We start from the raw sequence: 22,036 nt of genomic DNA on the forward strand, positions 1-22,036 counted from the left end.
GAGCCGGCACACAGTGCTGACACCTGCAAGCCCAGCACTTCCAGCCAGGCGGCATCACGGCTGTCCCAGGGCGAGTGTCCTGTCAAGAGCAGCAGCTCTTCCTCTTGCCCCCGGCACACCTTCAAACGGGGCTACCCAGAGGAGGACAATGACTCTGGGATATCACACGGCCCACCCGCAAAACGCCGCAGGATTGACAATGGGCTGGCCCAGAGCACTTCCAGACAGGCAGGGTCGGGGCTGTCTGAGGCCACTCTGGCTGCCAACAGTCAAGCAGCACAACGGCCACGACGCCCATACAGGCCTCCATGGATCTTCCACGGATCCACCACGGACAACCGCTCCCAGCCTGGGCCAATCCGCATGAGACACGTCTGGCGGCAACAACGGCGGGCAAAAAAGCCCTACAGCCGGCCACAAAAAAAACAGCTCAAATTGTCAGCCAGCCCAAAGCCCTCATCACCCTCGACCAGCAAACACAGAGAGACAGATAAATAGAGACAGGCAGAGTGATACATACACACATTCATAGGTACATAGATACAGAGATGAGAAATTAAGACACTAGGAGAACCCCCACACCTTTTCCAGCAGTTCTCCTCAGCCTTCTTTCAAGCCTCTCTTAGAGGAATGAACATGGATCTATGTCCTCAGGGTTGGCTGCACCTTCCAGTGTGCCAGCTGCCTACCCTGGCCACCCAGCACCATGGCCATGCCCTTCAGGCCTTGCTGACCTTGAGAGGCTGCTGCTGTCAGTGGCCCTGCAGGGCATTGCCCGTGTCTCCCGTGCCATGTTCAGACCCCAGAGCTTGGCTGCACCCACAGCCTCTGCCTGGCCAGCAGGCCCTGTCCAGGTCCCAGCACCCCACCATGCCCTGGGCACCATCAGCACCCCAGCCAGGCTGCTGCTGGTGCTACTACAGCAAATATCACAGTTGGTACAGGAGATGACAGGACAAAGACTTGTGGGCTGAGACACTTCAATCAGCGAAAGAAATCACAACAAATCTTACAGATGATGAAAAGGCCACAGCCAGCAACCCCATTATAATAAACAAAGTTCCCAGTGCCCCCGGGGTCACTGGAGGGGGGGAACACTGGAACTGTTGCTATCTCTAGTTAAGTACTGATATTGAAATGTTAATCAGCTAATTGCTCTGTTTTTTTTCTCTAAACTACCTGGAGATCACCTACCCCCCACCCACACTGCCATTCTAGGACTAAGATGCAAATACAGAAGACCATGGAACCATGGGAGCGTGTTTTGGGGGATAAGGACACCCCTAAATGGAGAATAGAGGGGGCTGGACAGGTACAGTATGCTGGCTGAGAAAGAGGAAAACACATCCCCCGATCGACGTTTGACCTGTCACCATCACCTACAGAAGACTAGACTAGAGTGGGCTGTGGAAAGCAGGAACAAAGAGACGAGATTTTCCTGGTGTTCCCACGAGGAAAGGAGAGGGGACAACTGCAACAGACTCTGCACCCCTCCTGACCCTTTGGCTACCCGGAAAAGCCACAACAGCAGAGGTGAGCTCCATGTCGTGTCCCCTGCCCAGCTAACCTTTTAATAAAGTGCTGAACATTAGTAAAGGCATAAGCCCTGTTCATTTCACCCATGAGTAGCAACAGCCACTTGCCAGCATCTTCTTTCTCTTTTTGCAAAGTTTCTTCATCACTCTGTGCAACTTCAGTGAGCTGTGCTAACTTTTGCTGAGCAATGCCAGATTTTCGTGTTTCATTACTTATTCTTTACATAAATATTGATCACATCCCAGGTTTCTCAGAAACTGCAAGAACACATTCTCCTTAGGCCAGAGTGAGCAGCCAAAACTCACTATCTAGAGGGTTTTTTTTCTGAAAACCAAGTGGGAACAAGCTCCTCCAGTGGCTTCTTGATGCAGCCCACCCGAGCCTGGGGTAGCTCTTAGAACTCCGGTGTTGTGCCAGGAGTGGGGAACTGCCTCAGGATGGGGATTTACCAGAGGCAGAACCTTTAGAGCCACAGTTCCAGACACAAGGCACAACAGGGACCATGCAAAGGAAAAAGGAAGAGGCTCTCCATCCTGAGGTTCCACAAGGAACAGTTTATTCCAGCTGAAGGGACCAGGGTAAGAATAAAGCCCGTAGCTCTGTTGTGCAAGGGGTTTTGTACAGATAGAGGGGGTGTATACAAACAGCAAACCAAGAGGGAATCCTCAAAGGAGGAGTGAGGGGATTACATTGAGTGTCTGGGGCCACTTGAAGTAGGAGGGTGGAGAGGATGGGTCACACGGGCCAGTGGGGCTTCCAGAAGTAGGGGGATTCCAAAGGAATGTTGCAGACAGGGATTGGCCCGAGGTGAGAGTGGCAGGGACGCTTCAAGAACAAATGGGGCTGGGTTGCCTTGACAAGCAGGGACAGAGCTGGAATCAGGGGCAGGGAATGGCATGAGGGACAGCTTTGAGGCAGGATAAAACCTGGGGGGGTAAACCAACTCGAGGAGAACGTGCGGGTACAGCAGAACAAACTTAACAAGGACTTGATAAAATAAATTCCAACCACAGCAGCTTCCTATCCTTGCAAATGACATAGCCCCAAATAAAGGATACTTCTCAAACCACCTGCTCCAACAAGGCTTCCCACACACACACAGAGGAATGTACAGTTACACATCTATAATGCAATACAACTAAGAATGTTCTGCTAAGTCCTGACCAAAGTTTGTGTGTTAAACATACTGAAATACATGTAAAAGTGTGGATTTTTTTTTCCCCTGAGTCTCTACAATTGCTGCTGCAGACACCTGTGATGACAAAGCTGGCCAGACCTTGTGGGACTCGCCTTATCTTCATCATTAAAAAAGGGGAGTTTTTATCCTCAGAGAAGGCAGGAGCTGCCACACCACAGCACTGGTGGAAGAAGGTGTGGAGCACAAGACAACCACTGAAGCTTTCATGGGTTTTGTGATTTCCTCAGCTTTCCCACCTCCTCAGGGTGGAAATTAATGTTTCTGTCTTACTTACACATTATTCAGAAATGCTTTCAAAACACCAAGTAACTCATATTTAATGATTTCTGATTATTAAGGATAAAAGATTAAAAACTACTAAGGAATACTGGAAAACAGATGTTCTTGTCCCAACATTGATGCATGTAGGGAAGCACTCCTGGGCATCTTCTCCCTCAGTCATCTTGGGATGATTTCTGAAGGAAAATTATTTGAAATCTCCCACCACATCCATGTGAGCCCAAGCTCCTTCAGCACAGCCCTAACAGCCAAATACTTCACTGACCAGGCATTGGCCATCTTTCCAACAAGAGCCAGATGGAATGCACAGCACTGTCATTCCTCCCAGGACAGCCACTTTGAGCCATGGTTTTATTCCTTACACAAAACTAGCACAGCTCATCTGAGGCAGGGCAGCCTCAGTGTCTGCTGGAAATACCTATGGCAGACAGGGAACTGAGTGTTTAGAAGATAATTATTCCCCTTTCTCATTTCACAGCTTTTCCAAATGACTCTGTTAGTTTGAGGATGAGGTCTCCCATGTGTCAGACCCGGGGAAGGTCTGGGAGTTCATCCAAGGTCCAGGCCTTTGTTTGGTGTCTGCATTGTGCCAAGGGTCAATACTCTTGAGGGGCTTTTCTGCAGCCTAAATCATAGCAGATTACTGGGATTTTATACAGGAATGAGTAGGATTTCCTTTCTACCCGTACTTGTTTGGACTAATGCTGATAACAGCCTGGGGATTTTCCAGACAGCAGCATCTCTGCTCGGATTTCTCCAAGCAAGCCCAAGCAGAGGGACAGAAAGCTTTGAGGGACACAACAGCTGAAGAGGATCCCTGATGGTCACCACTTATGTGCACCACAGTCATTCAGCATGCTGGGCTGCCTCAAGGATGAAATGTGAAGCTCAACAACTTCAATTGGAAATTAAAAACAAAGGAGCATTCCAACCTGTGGCCTAAGTCAGCTGCTTTTCCTTGAGCCCTGAGCAATCTGACTGCTGGAACTCCCTGTGTTCAGCAGGCAAAACAGAAAGGTTGGACTTGATGATCTTAGAGGTCTTTTACAACTTTAATGATTCCATGAAATCTCACTGCTTTTGAGCATTTGGTGAGCCTCAAGACCCCTTACAAGCGGTGCTTGACACAGAAGCTTCATGAGCTTCCCACCAGGGTACTACAAGGGATTTTTAATCCGGTAATATTTTTTCCCTTGATTTTCCCTCTGAGGGAACGTTCAGCAAAACATCTCTTTTCACTCACAAATACAGCAGCTCCAAGTGGTTCAGCCTTGCACTCAGGCTGGAAACACGACAGGGAGGTCTGGGGAAAGCAGTTCACAAGTTTAAAGGTCTACTTGAAATTTTGTCTCAAATCTCCACCTTCGCATTTGCTCTACTTCAGTGATATGAGAAGGAAAGCCCTTTTTCCCCCCTCTCAGCTGTCCCTATATCCCTATCAGTCAGAATTGCTACACTACAGGTACAGAAATTATTCTAACAATCCCTTCACCATCAGCCACTGGAGTGCACAGCACAAGTTATGCACTGAGACAACACCCAGAGCCAAGGCTGAATCTTGTGTCACACCTTGGTGTTAGCAAAGCCCAAAAGCAAGCCCCCAGGAGCTCCCAAACGCCAAAAACTCTCCACTCAACAGCAAACTCTCAGTTTAAAGCCGAGCTTCTGGCTCCACCTGCTGCTGGAAGGGTGGAAAAGATGAAGAAGCAGCTGCAGACAAAACAAACAAAACAAAAATTTAAAAAGAACAAAGAAATCAGTAAGGCCTGCTTTTCTACTTAGGTCATCCTCCCAAGATTGTTGTTAGAAGACAAAACAGAGATTGTTTCATGATGTAAAATTCTAATGGGTCCTAGATGCGCAGCTCTTCACCCGGTCATGACCACCAGGCACTTGGGTCCTATTAAAAATTACTAAAATAGATTACTTAACTTTAGAAAATACTGCCTAATAACACAAATTCATGGGTTCTGTAGCTGAAAAGAACCCAGGTCAAGGACAATGTCATAAGCATGATTCCTAAGGTTACCAGCAGGAATGGGGGGAAAAAAAGAAAAAAAAAGGAACCCCAAAACATTGTATGTTATCCCATCTCCCCCTGTTCACTGTGTGGCTCTTGCCTCTCCGTGTTTCACGTGTTCCCCTTAAATCTTGGTTTGCATTTACCCACAAACAGTGTATTTTTTTCTTTTTATGCCAGTATATATATTTAACGATTTCATGCCAAAACCCACACGCTTTTCCCTTGCCAAAGTGCACAGGTGCCAGCACAACTGAGCATTATTTCCACCAACAAAGCTCCCAGTGAAGCCAAGGGCTGCCCTGGGTGCCTCAGGAATGCTGGTTTGGCTCTGGGGTGCTTGGATTACCTCTGTGTGTTTGCACAGCACCGAAGGCAGGGTCTCTATTCATTTAGAAAAGCATTTCATATACTTGATTTAAAGAAACATCAAAAGTTACTTCACAAAAATATGTGCAAGTGATATGATGGAGACAGATTAAGCTTTTACAGCCAAGTTCTTATAGCAACATTTTGCAGATACATATTTGTGCCTTTAAAAAGTTTTATTGCTGTACAGCTCTTGCTAAAGAAAACTAAGCCCTTTGGATAGTCTATACAGAGCTCTTTCAAGTGGCATTTTAAAAATAAATGTCAATTACAGCAGAAAAAAAGTAATGCCATTTCCACACTTGCATCTCTACCTAATGCAAACTTAAAAATAAATACACTAGGAAGGTTCAGAAAGGGAATCCTCTGAGATTGCATTTCTCAGTTTTTCACCGCTTACAGTTATGCTGCAAAAACCAAGCTCATTGCACATTCCAGCATGTGCATTACACTGATTTGTAAATTATTTTCAGTTTCGCCTCCTTCAAGTTAAAATTTGCTCAGCACCAGCCTTTGGCTGAGCTACCTCCACTTGAGCAATCAGTGGAACAAGTACAAACCCCAGAGCGCTGGATTTCTGGCACTCAGCGGGTAAGTGCACTTTAGTTGTCTACATTTTTTTGGGATAAAAGCCCCGAAGAAATTTTCTAAGGCTAATTAAGATCCCAGACAACAAAAGCACAGGCAGATTTTACAAGCATGTTAGTTATACAAGCAGCAGAATTTGAGTTTGAGAGGTTTAGGCAGTGTCACTGACAACTGGCCAAATCCCAGTTTAAGATTGCCAGAAGACACAAAAACCACTTTCCATGATAAAGCAAACCCCAAAACAGACACAGCATTCGCAAGGCAGATGAACTTTCTGATAGCCTATCATTTTGTCACTTTGCAGAGAAAAAGAAGAGCTTTGACATTCCCTTTGGCCACCCAGCTCCACTTCCTAACTCACAAACAGCTGCCAAGATAGTTTTTAGTGTTTCTGAAGTGGAGGTTAGCTGGTGACAGGCTTAGTGTCTTACAGGAAGGAAACATCCTGTATGTGTCTTCACTTCTGAAATAATACATGTAATTTTGTGCTTGTTCTGGCATTGAACTGTAATAAACCAAACCATCAAAACCCTCTGTGTGCTCTAGCTCTGGTTCCAAACACACACCCAGGACCTTGATTGCTTAAGAGGGCCAAAGAGCTTTCAGGTTAAAACAGAAAACTCAATTACCCCATCATTAAATAAAGGCAATTTAGGATGACTTGTCTTGGGAAAGGCTACACGTACTCTGATTTTCATAAGCTTGCAAAAAAAATTGGACTCATTAAGCAACTAAAAGACAAATTAAAAACTCAGAGATTCAACAATGGTGTGCTAAAGAAAAAGAAAAAAATTCTCAATTTCTGAAAAGTCTCGGCCTATTAAAACTGCAACCAGAAAGTGGGTTGGGTAAAATCTGAGCTAAAATTGATCATCAGCAGACAGAGAAATATTCTCAGAGAGTACAAATGAGTAAAGTAAGTCACAAAATTTTACATACAATTCTTGCTTGTTACACAAATAAAATAAAAAAAAACCTGAGAAGGAACAGCTTCAAAGCTGTTCTTCAAAACAGCTTCAATAAAAAAAATAATCCTCCACAATACTGGGCACGAACTACAGGACAGCCCCCAAATCATGTGAACTTGACTGGCTCTTCCAAGCTTTAGTGAGGGAATGGGGGAAGCAGGGAATTGCAGAACATCGAGGGCTCTAGAAAACGGCACCTCTCGAGGAAAACAAAGAGAATTTTAACCAGAAAAGGAGTAAGAGCTGAAAAAGAACAACCAGAAACTTCAGATACATGTATGGCTGTTGCACAGAAGGAAACTACAATGCTCTGTGGCCTGAGGAGCACAATTGCAGGAAATCTGCTGACAGTGAGGACAGAAAAGCACTAAAACACAGACTGGAACCTTCTGCCCCACAGCCCCTTTTAGCAACTAGGCAAAAGTGGCAGAGCTGGGGCAAGGAACAGACCTGAGCATGTCCTTCATCCTTGCCAGCCTTATAACTCTAAAAAAAGTCAATTTTTGACAGGGAAGCCCTGCAGAAATCAATTTTATTGGAACACACGAGAAGTTCCCCGAGCAGGAGCCCTGAGGCTTTTGGAACATTCGGGGTGTACGCAGCCCCTTTTATCCCAACCCCAAGCCTCTATCAGTTTCTTGGGCCCCTCCCTGGGGGTTCCCCTGTCAGGGGGAAATCCTCCTGGATCGGTTCTGTGTCAGGAAAAGGAGACACACAGGATTTTTTTGGTCTTCAGCTTCTTGTTTATTGTTACCTAAAGTTTTGCACGCCGTCTATACCAGACTCTGCACGCTAGAAAAGCATCGCAAAAATGGCCAACAAGCTTCTGTTACAAGGTCTTTTAAGACCAAGCTATCCAACTAAGAAATGACACCTAGATTATTTTCTCTTTTAACCCAATAACTGATCCCTCAAAGCCCACAATGCAGACTTTTCTGCCCAATTACATCACCCAAACCCATGAAGAGGAAGAAAGAAGAAGGTGAAGAACCACCTGCCTCTGCCCTAAAACCTCCATCTTGTTCCCATCTACAACATACTAAAAATCCCAAAACCTAAATTTCTCACCCAGGTGACATGCCATACTACTCTCTATAATCTACTTCTAAATTCTTTTCCACATTTTTGTGGACTGCAGTCTATCTCAAAGTCTTGGAAGCTTTCTCCATGAATGAGGGTCAAAGTCAGTGCTTTTCTGGGGGTCAAGTCCCCTCAGAGCAGAGAGAGAAATATTCCCTGTGTCCTGGGTTCCCCACACTCCTCCTTTCCCCACTGGCTATGGTCCTGGTGCCTTCCAAATCCCAAAGGATTATTTATCCCTTCACAGTATGAGCATGTGACTGTATTTAACCCCTATGCTCAGCAAAGGGAACATTTTGCCCTGTGTGATTAATCAGCTAAAACCAGCTAGGAAAAATTAGAACTTTCAAGTTTCTATGAGGTTTGCTCTTTTTTTGAAGACTCAGAGTATTTTCATTGCACATCAACGTAATTTTTTTAATGCAAAAAGTGTTTTAATATAAACATCCAGATGATAGAAAATTTTCTAACAGTGAAAACAGATCTAAATGTTCAGATCTGTTTTACAAGATTGCAAATCCAAACACTTGGGACCAGGCTTAAAAAACAGCATCTCTTGTCATACAATCAAAATATTGTACATACAGAACACAGCTCGATGCTTCTCGAGTCCACCAGCATAACACCCAGTTTGTCAAACCTTCAGCATTAGAAATTTTTTCAAGCTGCACATGAAAAACACAAATTCATCCACTATGGTAAGTGCTTCCATCCTACAGACATTTTGCTGAGAGGCAAAAGTTGCCAAATGCCATGTTTTGGAGAGTGATATGAGAGTGCAAGGCAACCTAAAATATATATATAATATATAAATCATGCTTTCAACTTTAGCCAAGACTTAGAACAATTAAGCAGATTTCTACAGGTATCTCCCTAAAATATTCCAACTTAGTTGTTCAGTATATACAGAACTTTATTTCCAGGTATTTCAAGACTGGAAAGTCTTTTAAATCATTCTGTATTTTCTACAGAGCCATTATAATTTAAAGATACAGCTATGTTTTAATAGTCAAGTCCTCTTAGGTAAAAGGAATGAGAGATGCCTGCTTCAAGAGCAGGCCTTCATCACACACATTTCAGCACACCCCTTTGGACCAGTCAGCAGCCAGGCTGTAAGAGCCATGATTTCAGAAAGACAGGATGGTCTTGTGGATGATTTCGATGCACTCTCTGATCTCATCCTCCTTGATGACGAGGGGAGGGGCCAGGCGGATGATGTCGCCGTGCGTGGGCTTGGCCAGGAGCCCGTTGTCGCGGAGCCGCAGACACACCTTCCAGGCATCGTAGTCTGCAATGGGAGGGAGAACATCAGCAGGACACTGAGAACATTCCCAGCACAGCAGAAGAGGTGTCACACCTGCAGCACGCGGTGCTGCTTGCCAGCTGGCAGAGGAGGGATGCAGGGCGGTCACAAAGGGAGAGGTCACTCGGAGTGACGCTGCTCCGGAGCTGTCCTTTGCCTCAGCACACTGAGTTCTGCTCCTTCACAGCTCACTGCTTGTCTGGCATTCAGACTTTAAAACAAATTTTAAAAGGGGAACCATGTGAGGAGGAGGTAAGGGAACACGTGGACAGGACTTCAGACAAGGTTATGTTTATGTAACCTGGGTTTCAGCATATCATCGTGGAAAATGACACCACCTTCCTGCAGCACTGTATCCCTTGATATTCAGATTTCTGATATAATTCAGTATTATTCTGATATAATTTCTCCCTAGAAACTTGTTCTCCATCATTAATTTTTGTCTTCTTTGTACCCTCCTGCATCATTGTACTATCCTGTATCTTCTGAAAACAACTAATCCCAGCCCATGCTCCCATAATCTAGCAGGAAGTGATGTTCCAGATGTAAACATTTTTTTTCCAAGGAGGAAAGATAAAGGTACTTGCTGTGAGGCAGGTTCCCCATCAGGTTTGAACATTATCAAATCATAAATGCGTTCAAATAAATTAAAAACAATTATTTGGCTTTTCTTCATTCAAAACCCTGTTTTTAATGGCACACAGTAACTTAAATCAATTTTTGGTGGGTACTACAGTACTATAGCCATAATCTGAACACAAACATCTCGTCTACATGCCATCCCCTACCTACAATTTAAGTTGAAAAATACTTCTCCATGTTGTGTTTGTGCAGCTGATTTTATTTCCTCACCTTTGGTTTCCCGAATCACGATTGCATTTAAGAGCCCTTTTCCTCTTACAGCAGTTACAATATTAGATGGAGTCTTCATGAGCTCACTTCTTAGCAGATTACCCATTATTTCTGCATTTTTTGCCAAATTTTCTTCTTCAATTACCTAAAGAGAAGTCAGATCTACAATCAGCTGAAAGGCACTGTATTTGTTTTATTTACCATGGGGAAGGAAGGATAATGACACTGAACCTGCTGATTCACAAAAGCCACAGTGTCCCTGCACAGGCTGCAAGTCCCAGCAGGTTGGTATTGAGCCTTTACTCATTCATGTCTACAAGAAACAATAATGTCTTTGAAATTTTATTCTAAATTAACTGCTCTTTGTTTGCTGTTATTTGCAAGTAAACAGTAAACCTCTGAAGACTCTGAGGTTTTCTGTGTGACCTGCATCAATATAGTCAATTAAGCAACCACAAAATAATTGAATTGCACCACCTGGACAGGACATTGTAGTTTCTGTTGGAGACCCATATCTGTTCTCAAGCTCACAGAGCAGCAGCTTCTGCTGATATAGTAAAATAAATCAATTTCAAAGTGTCTTCATGAAATTAATGAAGGTATTTGGCCAAATTTACATCATTTCCCTGAAACTTCCCCTAGATGAATCTTGACATTTAAGACATTAAGATTATAATAACACAGGAAGTGGGCCACATTTCCAATAAAAATGTTTTATGATCTACAGATAACCACTACCAAACTTCCATTCTTATTTAAAGCTGGATTTCTACTTTTAGCATGAAAAATAATACCATTTATTTAAGCAAAGATCATGAGACCCTTTTAAATTTGGATTCCAGATCTCTAACATGACACACAAACCTCCAGTGCTGTCATTGCCACACGGCAAGCTAATGGATTTCCTCCATATGTGGATCCATGTTCACCAGGTTTAATGGTCAGCATGATTTCATCATCACACAGCACTGCTGAGACCTAAAATGGGAAAGACAGCAAATTCACATATTTAGAACAGGAAACTTTAATATATCTAAAGCAAACCTTCCCTCAGGGCTGAGGAAATTTTCAGCCTATGGTGATAAATTATATTTACATTCCCAGCTCTGTATACAGAATAGCAGACCTGACAAACCCATAATTAATCCCCTAAATACACTCAGCAACAGTGGTAACACAACTTTCAATAACAGCTGAAGGGAATTTCTCCAAACTGAATATTATTTCAAGAGTTTAAGCTTCAATACTTGCTTTAACAACTCAGAAATCCTGTCAATCGGCCAAAATAGTTCAAGGCATTGTAATTTCCAGCCTAATCAGCAGGAATTTAAGTCACTCCAAGAGGATAAAATCAGCCATGCAGGCATTCCAGACAAATGAAATAATGCCAGCTGTTCAGCTATAAAGGTAGTATTTGGTATTCCATTATTTTATTATGTCTCTCTCAAGTTGGACTGTCTGGTCATAAATCACAGTTAGTCTTGCAAACAAACATCAGATTTATTGTTCTTCCAACTGGCAGATTTTCAGTGTTGATGACTAAGGGAAAAAAGATTACTCAACAAATGTTTGAGTAATTTTATGTTACTTTAAATTATCGGTATTTCTTTAATACTCACAGGGTATAAGCCACCAGAAAGGGCCTTTCCAAGAAGAATTATATCAGGTCTCACATTTTCATGGTCAACAGCCAGCATTTTCCCTGTTCTGGCTAAACCAGTCTGTATTTCATCAGCAATAAACAGAACCTTTAAAGAGAAGAAAAATCCAAGCAGAACAGGGAATTACTTTCACTGTCATTCCTAACACAATTCTAATACAATTTTTGGAGGTATCATAGCAATAATGAAGACAACTTCATTAATAATACATCAGTGTCTTCCTTTGAAGATATGAAAATAATTGTGAGTAGCACTTACAAATTAGGAATTCAAATTCCTAATTTGGAATTTGGATTCCTAATTTGGAATTCCTATTGGAACAGAGAGACCCCTGATTTTTAAATCAGAGATCACTGGTAACCATTTTCCTCGGTGTTTCATTCTGTGACCCACTATTGTTACTGATTCTTGGTAGCAGTTATGCACATCAGCAACAAAGGTCTTGGATAGCCATGGTAATTGGAAACTTATAATGTGGAAAAGAAATTAGAAGTTAAATTAATCTAAAATAAATCCAGTTGAAGAATAACAATTAGAAACCTAAATCAATGACAACAGTAAGAAATAGTGAAAAATCTGCACTGCTAAGAAGTACTTTTTAGTGAGATATTACCAGGAAACACAGGAGGTATCCCTGCATTATTCCACAGAAAGAAAAGGGAATTATTAAACACCTTGCATAGAAGGGTGACCTTACAAGTTACACTAGTAAACACAGTGTGCAGTGTTAAGTGTTTAATGTCACACTGAATTCTCACGTTGTGTTTTGTGCAGAGGTCCCTCACTCCCGTGAGATAGCCTTTGTCAGGAACAATCACACCTGCTTCCCCTTGAATTGGTTCCACCATGAAAGCTGCCACGCTGGGGTCTTGAAGGGCCCGCTGCAACATTTGACACAGGGAGAGGAGAGACAAAAAGAAAAAGCTTTTACTCAGGTCAAATACAGAAAATACATGTAGCAGAACCTGATTCTAGCCCTGGTGTTTTTCCTCAAAGGGTGAGAACAGCATTCCTGTCAGGCAGCTCTCCCTGAGTGCCACTTCAGTTCCAGTGCTGTGTCACCATTGGCAGTGTGAAATCAGCTGCAGTGCTGGCTTGGGAAGGTACAAACCTTGCAAACTGCAAACCCAGTTTTAAACTGCAAAGCACTTTATCAGATCAGTTCATAAATCACCTCAGAAATACCTTCAGTTTCATATTACCCCATACAATACAAACAATTGCTCAACTCTTCCCTTAAAAAAAAAAAAAAAAGGAATTGAGCCCCTCCAGAACAATTTTACCTTAAAGCAATGTTCACAGGTGCATTCCTGCACTATCAAGTTCAAAAAGGTTTAGATAGAAGTCCACGAGGCACAAGAGAGCTAATGATTCCCAGCAGGAATTTAGTACAGCTTTTCTCAGCTTTGCCCCATGAGCAGAATGCATTCAGCTCTAATGAAGGCATTAAATACTTGCAGGCCTTTCACCATGGGCAGCCTGATGTAGGTTCAGACCTGAACAACCTTTTCCACACTGCAGCTGTGGCCCACTCAGAGATCTTTGTGTCCCCTAACCAAGTCCAAGGAGAAAAGCAGCTCTGTCCTATAATCCCTCAATCTCCAAAGCTCACTCACTTGTATGAAGCTGACCCAGCAGGTACAGAGGTTTTTACTCACAGAAATGGTACCTAATCCCTCCTCACCTGCTTGACAGGATTAACCTCAGAAAACACAGGGAAATACTGGGAATCACTGGCATTTCAGGAGCTTGTGAATGTGAAGCAGCAGCCTGGCATGGTTTTAGGGATGCTGTGGAACTGGTAATAAATATTTACAACTGCAGTGAATTCTAGTCATAGAATCACAGGATGGTTTGGGTGGGGAGGGATCTTAAAGCTCATCCCATCCCACTTCTTGCCATGGGCAGGGACATTTCAACTAGATCAGGTGGCTGGGAAATCAAACAGATCATGTAGTTTTCTTTTCACATCCGAAAGCATAACTGAAAACCAAAACCAAAGCAGAATTTTCCCACATTTCCTATGCATAATTATAACAAACACATTCCTTATATATATCTACTTACTTAATGTCAAACCACATGTTTCAAAGTATTAACTTCTGATTTTCCTTGCTATTTACCAAAGAGAGACTGTAAAATTATTTCATACAAAAGAACAAAAAATTGTCAAATACCTCAAGAGCTGGTAGATCATTGTATGGGATCACTTCAAATCCTGGCATGAAGGGTCCAAAGCCATCATAGCTGGATGGGTCAGTAGAACTGGAGATGGCAGACATTGTCCTGCCCCAGAAGTTGCCAGCTGGAAAAATAAAAAGAGGGAAATTGTTACAAAACTGACCAAGAGCCAGAACACTTTAAAGGACATCACACTTTCCACTTGGTGATGCATTCTAAAAGTTATTTAATAAGCTATTAGCATCTCCCTCCTAATTGTTAGCATTTTGTATTAATGCCATAAATACACTCTGTTGCTATATCAAAAACAAAAAGAAAATTATAATCTAAGACCTGACAACTATACAAAATAACTTCCTTCAGTTTTGTTAGTAGTCTGGAAAATTGAAAATAACGGTGATAACATCTTTTTATTGATAATGTTCAGTTTTAATGCAATTATTACTTATAAAATGTAGGGGGGAAGATAAACACCATTCATAATTTACATCCTAAAAATAAAGCTGTCTGTAAGAAATCAGAAAACATAATTATGTGCATTTCAAAGTCACAGAAGAACCTATTTACATATCTAAAAATATTGTGATTTACACTATTTTATTTTTAAAAATCACTTAAAATGTCCAGGAGTCAACATGTCCATTACCAAGACAATCATATCCTCATTTTAACATTCAGTTAAAACAAGAGACTCTCACTAATCACTAATGAGGTGCCAATAAGACTAAGGAAGATTAAGGTTTCAGTGTCTTCACAGCTCATTGTCCAGCACAGAGTCTGTGTCAAGTTCTTCTAACTGATGTTCAAAGTCATTTCTTAGCTAACCAAAAGAGCTTTTTCTCTGCAAAAATGGGGAGCACATCCCCTTTTTCAAAATGAGAAAACACTTACTAAAAGTTGTCTGAAGTGCAAAATTAAAATATAGAGAAAAAATTAGAAAAATCTGTTCAAAGAATTCCCAGAAGAAATGAAAAAAAAAATTTAAAAACATATTCATTTCCAGAAACCAAAAAGCAAAATTCAAGTGTGCATTACAATTTATAAATGCTGCCTAATCACATTTATGGCTTTTATATGTACCAAAAGTTAAAAATAGTGCTTGCAGCTACAAAAAAAGGTCAGTCAGTATTTAAATAATAAACTTTATTCTGGAAAGTTTTCTAAAATATAGAACCATTAAACAAAATTAGTATTGACAAAATTGCTTTATCTGTAACCAAAGAATACTAAATATAAGAATTTTTTTAATTGTATGTGGTTTTTAAAATATTTTTTCTATAAAAAGATCAGAAGTCTCTTCAGGGCCTGGTAACTTCTCCCTGTTACAGAGCCAAGCAGAGCAGGCAGGTAAAGGGAGGAAATGTCCCACCAGGGAATCAGGGTTCATTATTTACTTTAGCAATGTTGCTTTTACTTTCATTATATGATCAAGGCTCCAGTATGGCTCTACTGGGTTAATGCCAGTTTCTGGAAGACGTGGAAAATGCAGGATGAAAGTCCTGGTGGGTGAAGCCAAGAGGGAAGCTCAACCCTGTTGTGCAATCTGTGAGAGACGTGACACATTTCTGAGGAATTAACCCACAAAAAAAGTTATTTAGGAACAACAACTCAGGAATAAAAAGTACTGCACTTTAAGTGATTAAAAGAGCATGGAGGACTGGATGTTCTTTCTTTCCCTGTGACCTCAGGCTGCCTCCCAGTAACCCAGTCTCCAGATCCTCAAGTCCTCAACTAGTAACACACACTTAGCATACCTGCAAAAATTATTTTAGCTTTGTATTTTGGAATTCCTTTCACAGTGTAGGCCCATTTCCGAGCCAGTTTACAGGCAGTTTCTCCAGCTTCCACTCCTGAAACATAAAGCAGTAACATTATCACTCTTGCACATCAAACAGGCCATCTGTGCAGCAGAAAATGTTATACAGCCATTGAATCTCAGAGACCAGAACTAAAATGGAAACAAAATATTTCTTTACCTGTGTTCATTGGAAGAACTTTGTTGTAATTGAACATTTTGGTGACCAGCTCCTCATATTCTCCAAGGACATCGTTGTAGAATGCTCTGGATGTCAGGGTCAGTTTTTCAGACTGGGCTTTCAGAGCATCCACAATCTTTGGGTGACAGTGGCCTTGGTTGACTGCACTGTAAGCACTCAGAAAGTCAAAATACTTCCTACCTTCAACATCCCACAGGTAAACACCTGGGAAAACATACCTGTGGTCAGTACACAAAATAAAAGAAGACACAAGACCAAAAAAGGCTCCTCAAACATAATTAAAGACCAGAATAAATTTAAATTAAGTGATAATATATGAACAGCCCTCAAGGACTTAGAGTTCCAATGCACCTTTTCCTGCTCACATTAACGTTAAACCTCTCCACACAAGGTAACAGAAGAAGTTGCTTAAAATTTTTCTTGCTGAGTTATTTTGGAAATTATCAACCCTCCAAATCATTTTAGAGACATCACAATTTTTTCAGGTGTCTTTATGTATAATGATCCAGCTCTCTAATCAACAATTTGCTGACTTTGTTTCATCGATGATTTCAATCCCACCCAGAAAAAACCCCAACAAAGATTCAGAAATCAATAGGTCAAAATCATTGTGCTGTGTTCTCATTCACCTCCACAGACACACAACACCTACAACCTCCAGGAAAAAAAACTAAATAAAATACCTTTTCCTCTTTCCAGAGCAACAGGCAGTGGGTGATAGTTGTGAGCACCATATTTGGCCTCACGTTCAAAGATTAAATCCGAGGAGAGAGGCCTCTGAATGGTTTTTTTGGGAGCAACTGAGGTAGCAGAGCTCAGAGAGGAATGAAGACCTCGGCAGAGAACAGCCAGGTGCTGGGAGCGGGTTAGCTTGGAAAGCATGATGGACTTCAGGAATTCTGATATAGGTCTGGAGGGGAAAAAAAAGAAAGAAAGTTAATAATTAGCACTAAGAACACTTCAGAAGAAATGTCTGACACAATTGACGTGGTTTTACTGCCAGGATTACAGGTTCCTCAACTATTTTGCAATTCTGCCAAGAAATCTTATATGAAGCATAAATTAATGTGGGATTAACACCAAACAAGTCATTTTTTTTCTATTCTCTATACTTACAGAAACAGAAAGAAAGCTAAACTGTTTGACTCAGCAAGTCTATGAACTAGTTACATCATTTTTCCTGTAAGTGTTCCTTTTTCACTACCCCTTAAATTCTGATTTACTAATATAAACTACAGTAAGAATGTTAAGTTCATCAAATATCTTGATCTATTGAAGTGCCCATTTCCTACCAGACTATCATTAGACAAATCATGTCACAAACTTCCATGATATTGGCTATCCCTGGAAGTGTCTAAGGCCAGGTTGGATGGGGATAGTGGAAGGTGTCCCTGCCCATGGCAGGGGGTGGCACTGGATGAGCTTGAAGATCCTTTTCAACCCAAACCATTCTGGAATTCTGTGATCAAAAAACAGATGGAAAATTAAGAATATATCAGATATTCATGATCATTAGTCATGATCTGTATTCTCCCAGCCATTTCTCCTGAATACACAACCTTGTAGTTTCACCATTTATGGATAATCTGAGGGTTGGATCTCACGAGGAAAATGCACTTTGATTTCTTCTCTGTGCCTGCACCTCAGTCAATATAAAGATACTTCCCAGAGAGGAGGATGTGAGCTGGCACTTGAAAAGCTGTTTGAGGAAGCTCTTCCCACAGCAGGAACAGCAGAGAGCCAGGAGTTCCCAAAGCTCAGGTTTCTGGTCTCACAGAACATCACACTTACAAACTGGCAAAAGGTTAAATCCCCAGAGGAGGATCACAGACCACAACAAGTGCTCTGCTTATCAAATGCAGCCTCCCTGTAACACACTCCACAGCAGAGTCAAGAGCTGAGCACCTGGACACTGCTGCACCACCTAACAGAAGCAGACTGCAAAACCCACCCTAAATACCAACAGCAGGATGCAAGGATAGCTGACACAAGGGTGCTGTTATTTCAGGCTGCCTGCAGAAGACAGAAGTAGTAAATCATGGATTTATCCCTAATTTATTTTGGAAAAAGTCCACACCCTGCATGTGCTGCCTTGAACAGAGAGGCATTTCTTTCAGCAGACTACTCAGGTATTACATTTCTGCTCCTCACTTCTAACCAAAGCCAAAAGACTTTTCTCCATCTACCAAAATCCAAATGTTTAGGAAGTCAGTATTCTCCATTCCAGAAAGAGATGAATGCTGCACAACTCTGGGCATGTTTCCAGCTGTTAAAGATTAGCCCTTTGTGGTAATACTTTTCAAGATTATTATTCAAGGATTTCACAAATAAAAAGACAAATACTTCTTTGTGCAGAAAAAAAAGTTTTGCTGACTCAAAATTTCAACTTGCTCAACCCCTAAAATGTAATTGTTCTGTGATATCCTGGCCCCTGGCACACCTCCATGGCAGAGCAGCTAATCCTATCACAAGGCTCTAGATTTTGGAGATTTTCCAGACATTCCTGAAATGAAAGGTACAAAGAAGTTCAACTCTTATCTGCCGTGCATCAGAGGTACCTCTCTGCATGAAGGATCACAGATCCCCAGTTTGAGGTTCTTGCTTTACTTCTTGCATATTGGAAAATATCAATCAGATTTTTTTTTAAATATCTTTTTCCTCCATGATGGGAATTGCCCTGCAAACTGTGCTAGTGAGGCCACATCACTTTAGCCAAGTGTGGAAGATTACATGGAGAAGAGCTGAGTAAAGCTGAGAATTACAGATGAATCTGGAGTTAAAAGGAGGGAGAAAATTTGGGGTTGATGATCAGCAGGACAAGGTGAACAGAAATTTCAGGAAAGAGGAGGGGCAGAATAAGGAGAAAAACCCAAGCAAACAAAATGAAATAAAATCAAACTCATTACCAAGTCTGAGAAATATGATTGTGCACTAGAGCAGGCAGTAAAGGAATCAGAAGCCAGGAAATTAAACCAACAGGAAGAGGTCTTGCATCAGAATAGAAAACCACTCAAAACACAGCTGTAAAACAGCTGAACAGCTTTGCTCAGCTATTGAGCAAGATTATCCAGACAGGAGCCTGCAGACTGCACAGGTAAATTGAATGGCTGTATGAACCTGACACTGAAAAACACCCCAAGCTAAAGGGGGAGTGTTGTCAAACACATGAAAAGACTCAGGTTCATGTTGATAGAGCAGAGAGAAATCGGTGCCTCACTGCAGCCTCTACCAGCTGAGTCAAAGGGGTGAACGCTCAAAGGGACAGGCAGGGGGGACATCAGTGTGGACATGCCAAACTACCTGTGCAGAGCAGCACCACAGCAGGAACAGCTCAGGACCTTGGCTGGCAGACAAGAACTGCAGAATCACTGAGGCTGGAAAAGACCTCTGAGATCACCGAGCCCAATCTGTGCCCAATCCCCGCCTTGTCCCCAGCCCAGAGCACTCAGTGCCACATCCAGCCCTTCCTTGGACACCTCCAGGGATGGGGATCCCACGACCTCTCTGAGCAGCCTCTTCCAATGTCTAATCACCCTTCCAGGGAAGAGTTTCCTCCTGATGTCCAACCTGAACCTCCTCTGGCACAGCTTGAGCCCGTTTCCTCTCGTCCTGTCACTCGTCACCTGGGAGAAGAGCCCGATCCCTGCCTGGCTACAGTCCCCTTTCAGGGAGTCATGGAAAGCATAAAGTCCCCTCTGGGCCTTCTTTTCTCCAGCAAAACAAAACAAAACAAAACAAAACAAAAAAAAAAAAAAAAAAAAAAAGAAAGGAAAAGCAATAAACCCAGCGGTGAAATACCAGATCCCGCTGGCCATCTCCCCTCCAAGACCACGGTCAGAGACAGCGCAGAGCTGGGACGTGGCATCGCGGGGCTGACACAGGCACAGAGGAGGGGAGGGACTGTCAGTGACAGCGCTCCCGGGGCCTTGCCGACGGGGGCGGTTGCGGCGGGACAGAAGCGGGGCCCGGTGGCGCGGAGAGAGGCAGGAATGGCCCCCGAGGGCCGGACGGGCCGTACCTGTGCTGCCGGAGGTGCCGGAGGTGCCGGAGGTGCTGCCGGTGCCGCGGCCCGCGGGTAAGAGGCGGATGCGGCCGCGGGCCACTGTCAGCGCTCCTCGCCCCGCCCCGCCAGCCTAACGTCACGGGAACAGCGCCCGCCGATTGGCTGTCAGGGATGATTGGCAGCCAACGCCCCCGCGCTGCGGCACCTCCCCTTGCGGCGGGGGCTCCCCATTGGCGGGCGCGCGCGTGCCAGGGCCCCACCCACTCCCGGCTCCCAGGGGCGGTGCCCCCGGTCCTCACAGCGGCCCCCCGGCCCTCACAGCGATGGCTCCGTTCTCCTTTCCTTCACCGCCTTCCCCCGTCCCTCACAGCGGCACCCAGACCCTCAGAGCGATGGCTCCGTTCTCCTTTCCTTCACCGCCCTCCCCTGTCCCTCGCAGCGGCTCCCCGGCCCTCAGAGCGATGGCTCCGTTCCCCTCCACCGCCTTCCCCTGTCCCTCACAGCGGCTCCCCGGCCCTCAGAGCGATGGCTCCTTTCCCCTTCACCGCCTTCCCCTGTCCCTCACACCGGGTATCTCTGCTGGCGGCTGCAGGTTCCCCAGGGATGTGATGACAAGTGCTCTGTGTGTGCTCAGCTCTGACCTTTCTCTTCCCAAGAGATGTGCATGAGCTTTTCCCCAGTCTTTTAAGATATAGCTATCAGAAAATAATTTCGAATAACAGCCAAGGATTCACTGAGGTTGCTAAGGAATTGCTCACAGAGCTCCTGTGCCAGGTGTTTTTGCCTACACGCACCAATCTCCTCCCAGTCTGTCACGGTCCAGCCATTGTCCCCATGCCTTGCCCTTCTCCACATGGAAGGGCATTGATGGAACCCCGAACTTCACACTCTGCTGCCTTGGGAGAGAGGGAGAGAACGTGTGGAGAATGAGGGCTCGGAGTGCTCTGAGCAGGAGCTTTGATCTGGGACCAGCAGGTGAGCAAGGGACAGGCTGGAACGGGCCAGCACAACCCTGACCTTTCCCCGAGCTAAATTACACCTGGAGAACATTTTGTAACCAGAAGATCTGGGCGTTTAAGGGGAACTGTGTGGTGTGTTTCATAAATACATTCTGGTTTTAGCAAAAAAAAAAAAAAAAAAAATCATAGACTGGTTTGGGCAGGAAAGGACCTTTAAACTCATCCAGGTCCATCTGCTACCATGGACAAGGACACCTTCCACTGTCCCAGGCTGCTCCAAGCCCCAATGTCCAGCCTGGCCTTGGACACTTCCAGGGATCCAGGGACAGCTTCTCTGGGCACCCTGTGCCCTGTGCCAGGGTCTCCCCACCCTCCCAGGGAACAATTCCTTCCCAATATCCCATCTAACCCTGCCCTCTGGCAGTGGAAGCCATTCACTTGGATTTTGGTGTCCTGTCCCCCCATGCCCTTGTCCCAAGAACCTCTCCAGCTCTCTTAGAGCTCCTTTGGACACTGGAAGGGGCTCTGACATGTTCTTGGAGTCTTCTCCAAGCTGAACAATTCAAATTCTCTCAGCCTTTAGTCACAGGAGAGGTGTTCCATCCTTGTAATCACTGCTGTGCCGTCCTCTGAGCCTGCTCAAGCATTCCAGGTGGGATCTCATAAGAGCAGAGTACAGAAGAAAACAAATTATATTTCACTTTTTATCGTATCCACCTCACTAGGAAGAGCAACAAAAAAACAACCCAAAAAACCCAAACAAACAAAACAAAAACAAAAACAAAAACAAAAACAAAAACAAAAACAAAAACAAAAGAACCCCTAAGTATTAGCAATGGTAACTTCTTTGTGCCTCTTGTTCTTTGTCCATAAATTGCCCTGATAAATTTATCAATGCTGGAAAATAACTTATTTCTTCCACAAAGAAAGCATGGTATCCTAGTTGACACACAGAGAATTTGCATAACTTCCCCTCACTAAAGCAAGCAATTTGAAAATATTCCTGAACCTTGTCTAGATTGTCATATCTTCTAGCCAAATT

General features: G+C 43.5%; 2 protein-coding genes across 3 annotated transcripts in view; both read right to left on the minus strand.

Moving 5' to 3' along the window:
- Positions 1 to 22,036, minus strand: part of UROS (uroporphyrinogen III synthase) — a 623,177-nt gene that overhangs the window by 37,318 nt on the left and 563,823 nt on the right. The gene's annotated exons all lie outside the window — the stretch shown is intronic.
- On the minus strand, positions 8,429 to 20,183 carry OAT (ornithine aminotransferase). 2 transcript variants are annotated; one of them, XM_030276596.4, is made up of 10 exons: positions 20,051 to 20,183; positions 16,716 to 16,942; positions 16,012 to 16,236; positions 15,790 to 15,885; positions 14,032 to 14,159; positions 12,613 to 12,735; positions 11,813 to 11,941; positions 11,058 to 11,171; positions 10,194 to 10,338; positions 8,429 to 9,326 (listed from the first exon to the last, which is right to left on the minus strand). In XM_030276596.4, exons 2-10 carry the CDS (start codon positions 16,912 to 16,914, stop codon positions 9,166 to 9,168), a joined length of 1,320 nt encoding a protein of 439 aa, XP_030132456.4. In that variant the 5' UTR covers positions 16,915 to 16,942; positions 20,051 to 20,183; the 3' UTR covers positions 8,429 to 9,165. The 2 variants fall into 2 exon arrangements, with proteins under 2 accessions (XP_030132456.4, XP_032605112.3); XM_032749221.3 differs by lacking the exon at positions 20,051 to 20,183 and adding an exon at positions 19,831 to 19,899.

Source organism: Taeniopygia guttata, chromosome 6 (assembly GCF_048771995.1).
Source record: "Taeniopygia guttata chromosome 6, bTaeGut7.mat, whole genome shotgun sequence".
NCBI classification, from domain to species: domain Eukaryota; kingdom Metazoa; phylum Chordata; class Aves; order Passeriformes; family Estrildidae; genus Taeniopygia; species Taeniopygia guttata.

Coding starts and splice junctions, on each gene's coding strand:
- OAT (XM_030276596.4), bottom strand. CDS start 16,914: ATGCTTTCCAAGCTAACCCGCTCCCAGCACCTGGCTGTTCTCTGCCGA. Junction 12,736..14,031: donor ATGATCTACCAGCTCTTGAG/GTATTTGACAAT, acceptor CAAATGTTGCAG/CGGGCCCTTCAAGACCCCAG. Junction 10,339..11,057: donor TGGCAATGACAGCACTGGAG/GTTTGTGTGTCA, acceptor ACTTCTCTTTAG/GTAATTGAAGAAGAAAATTT.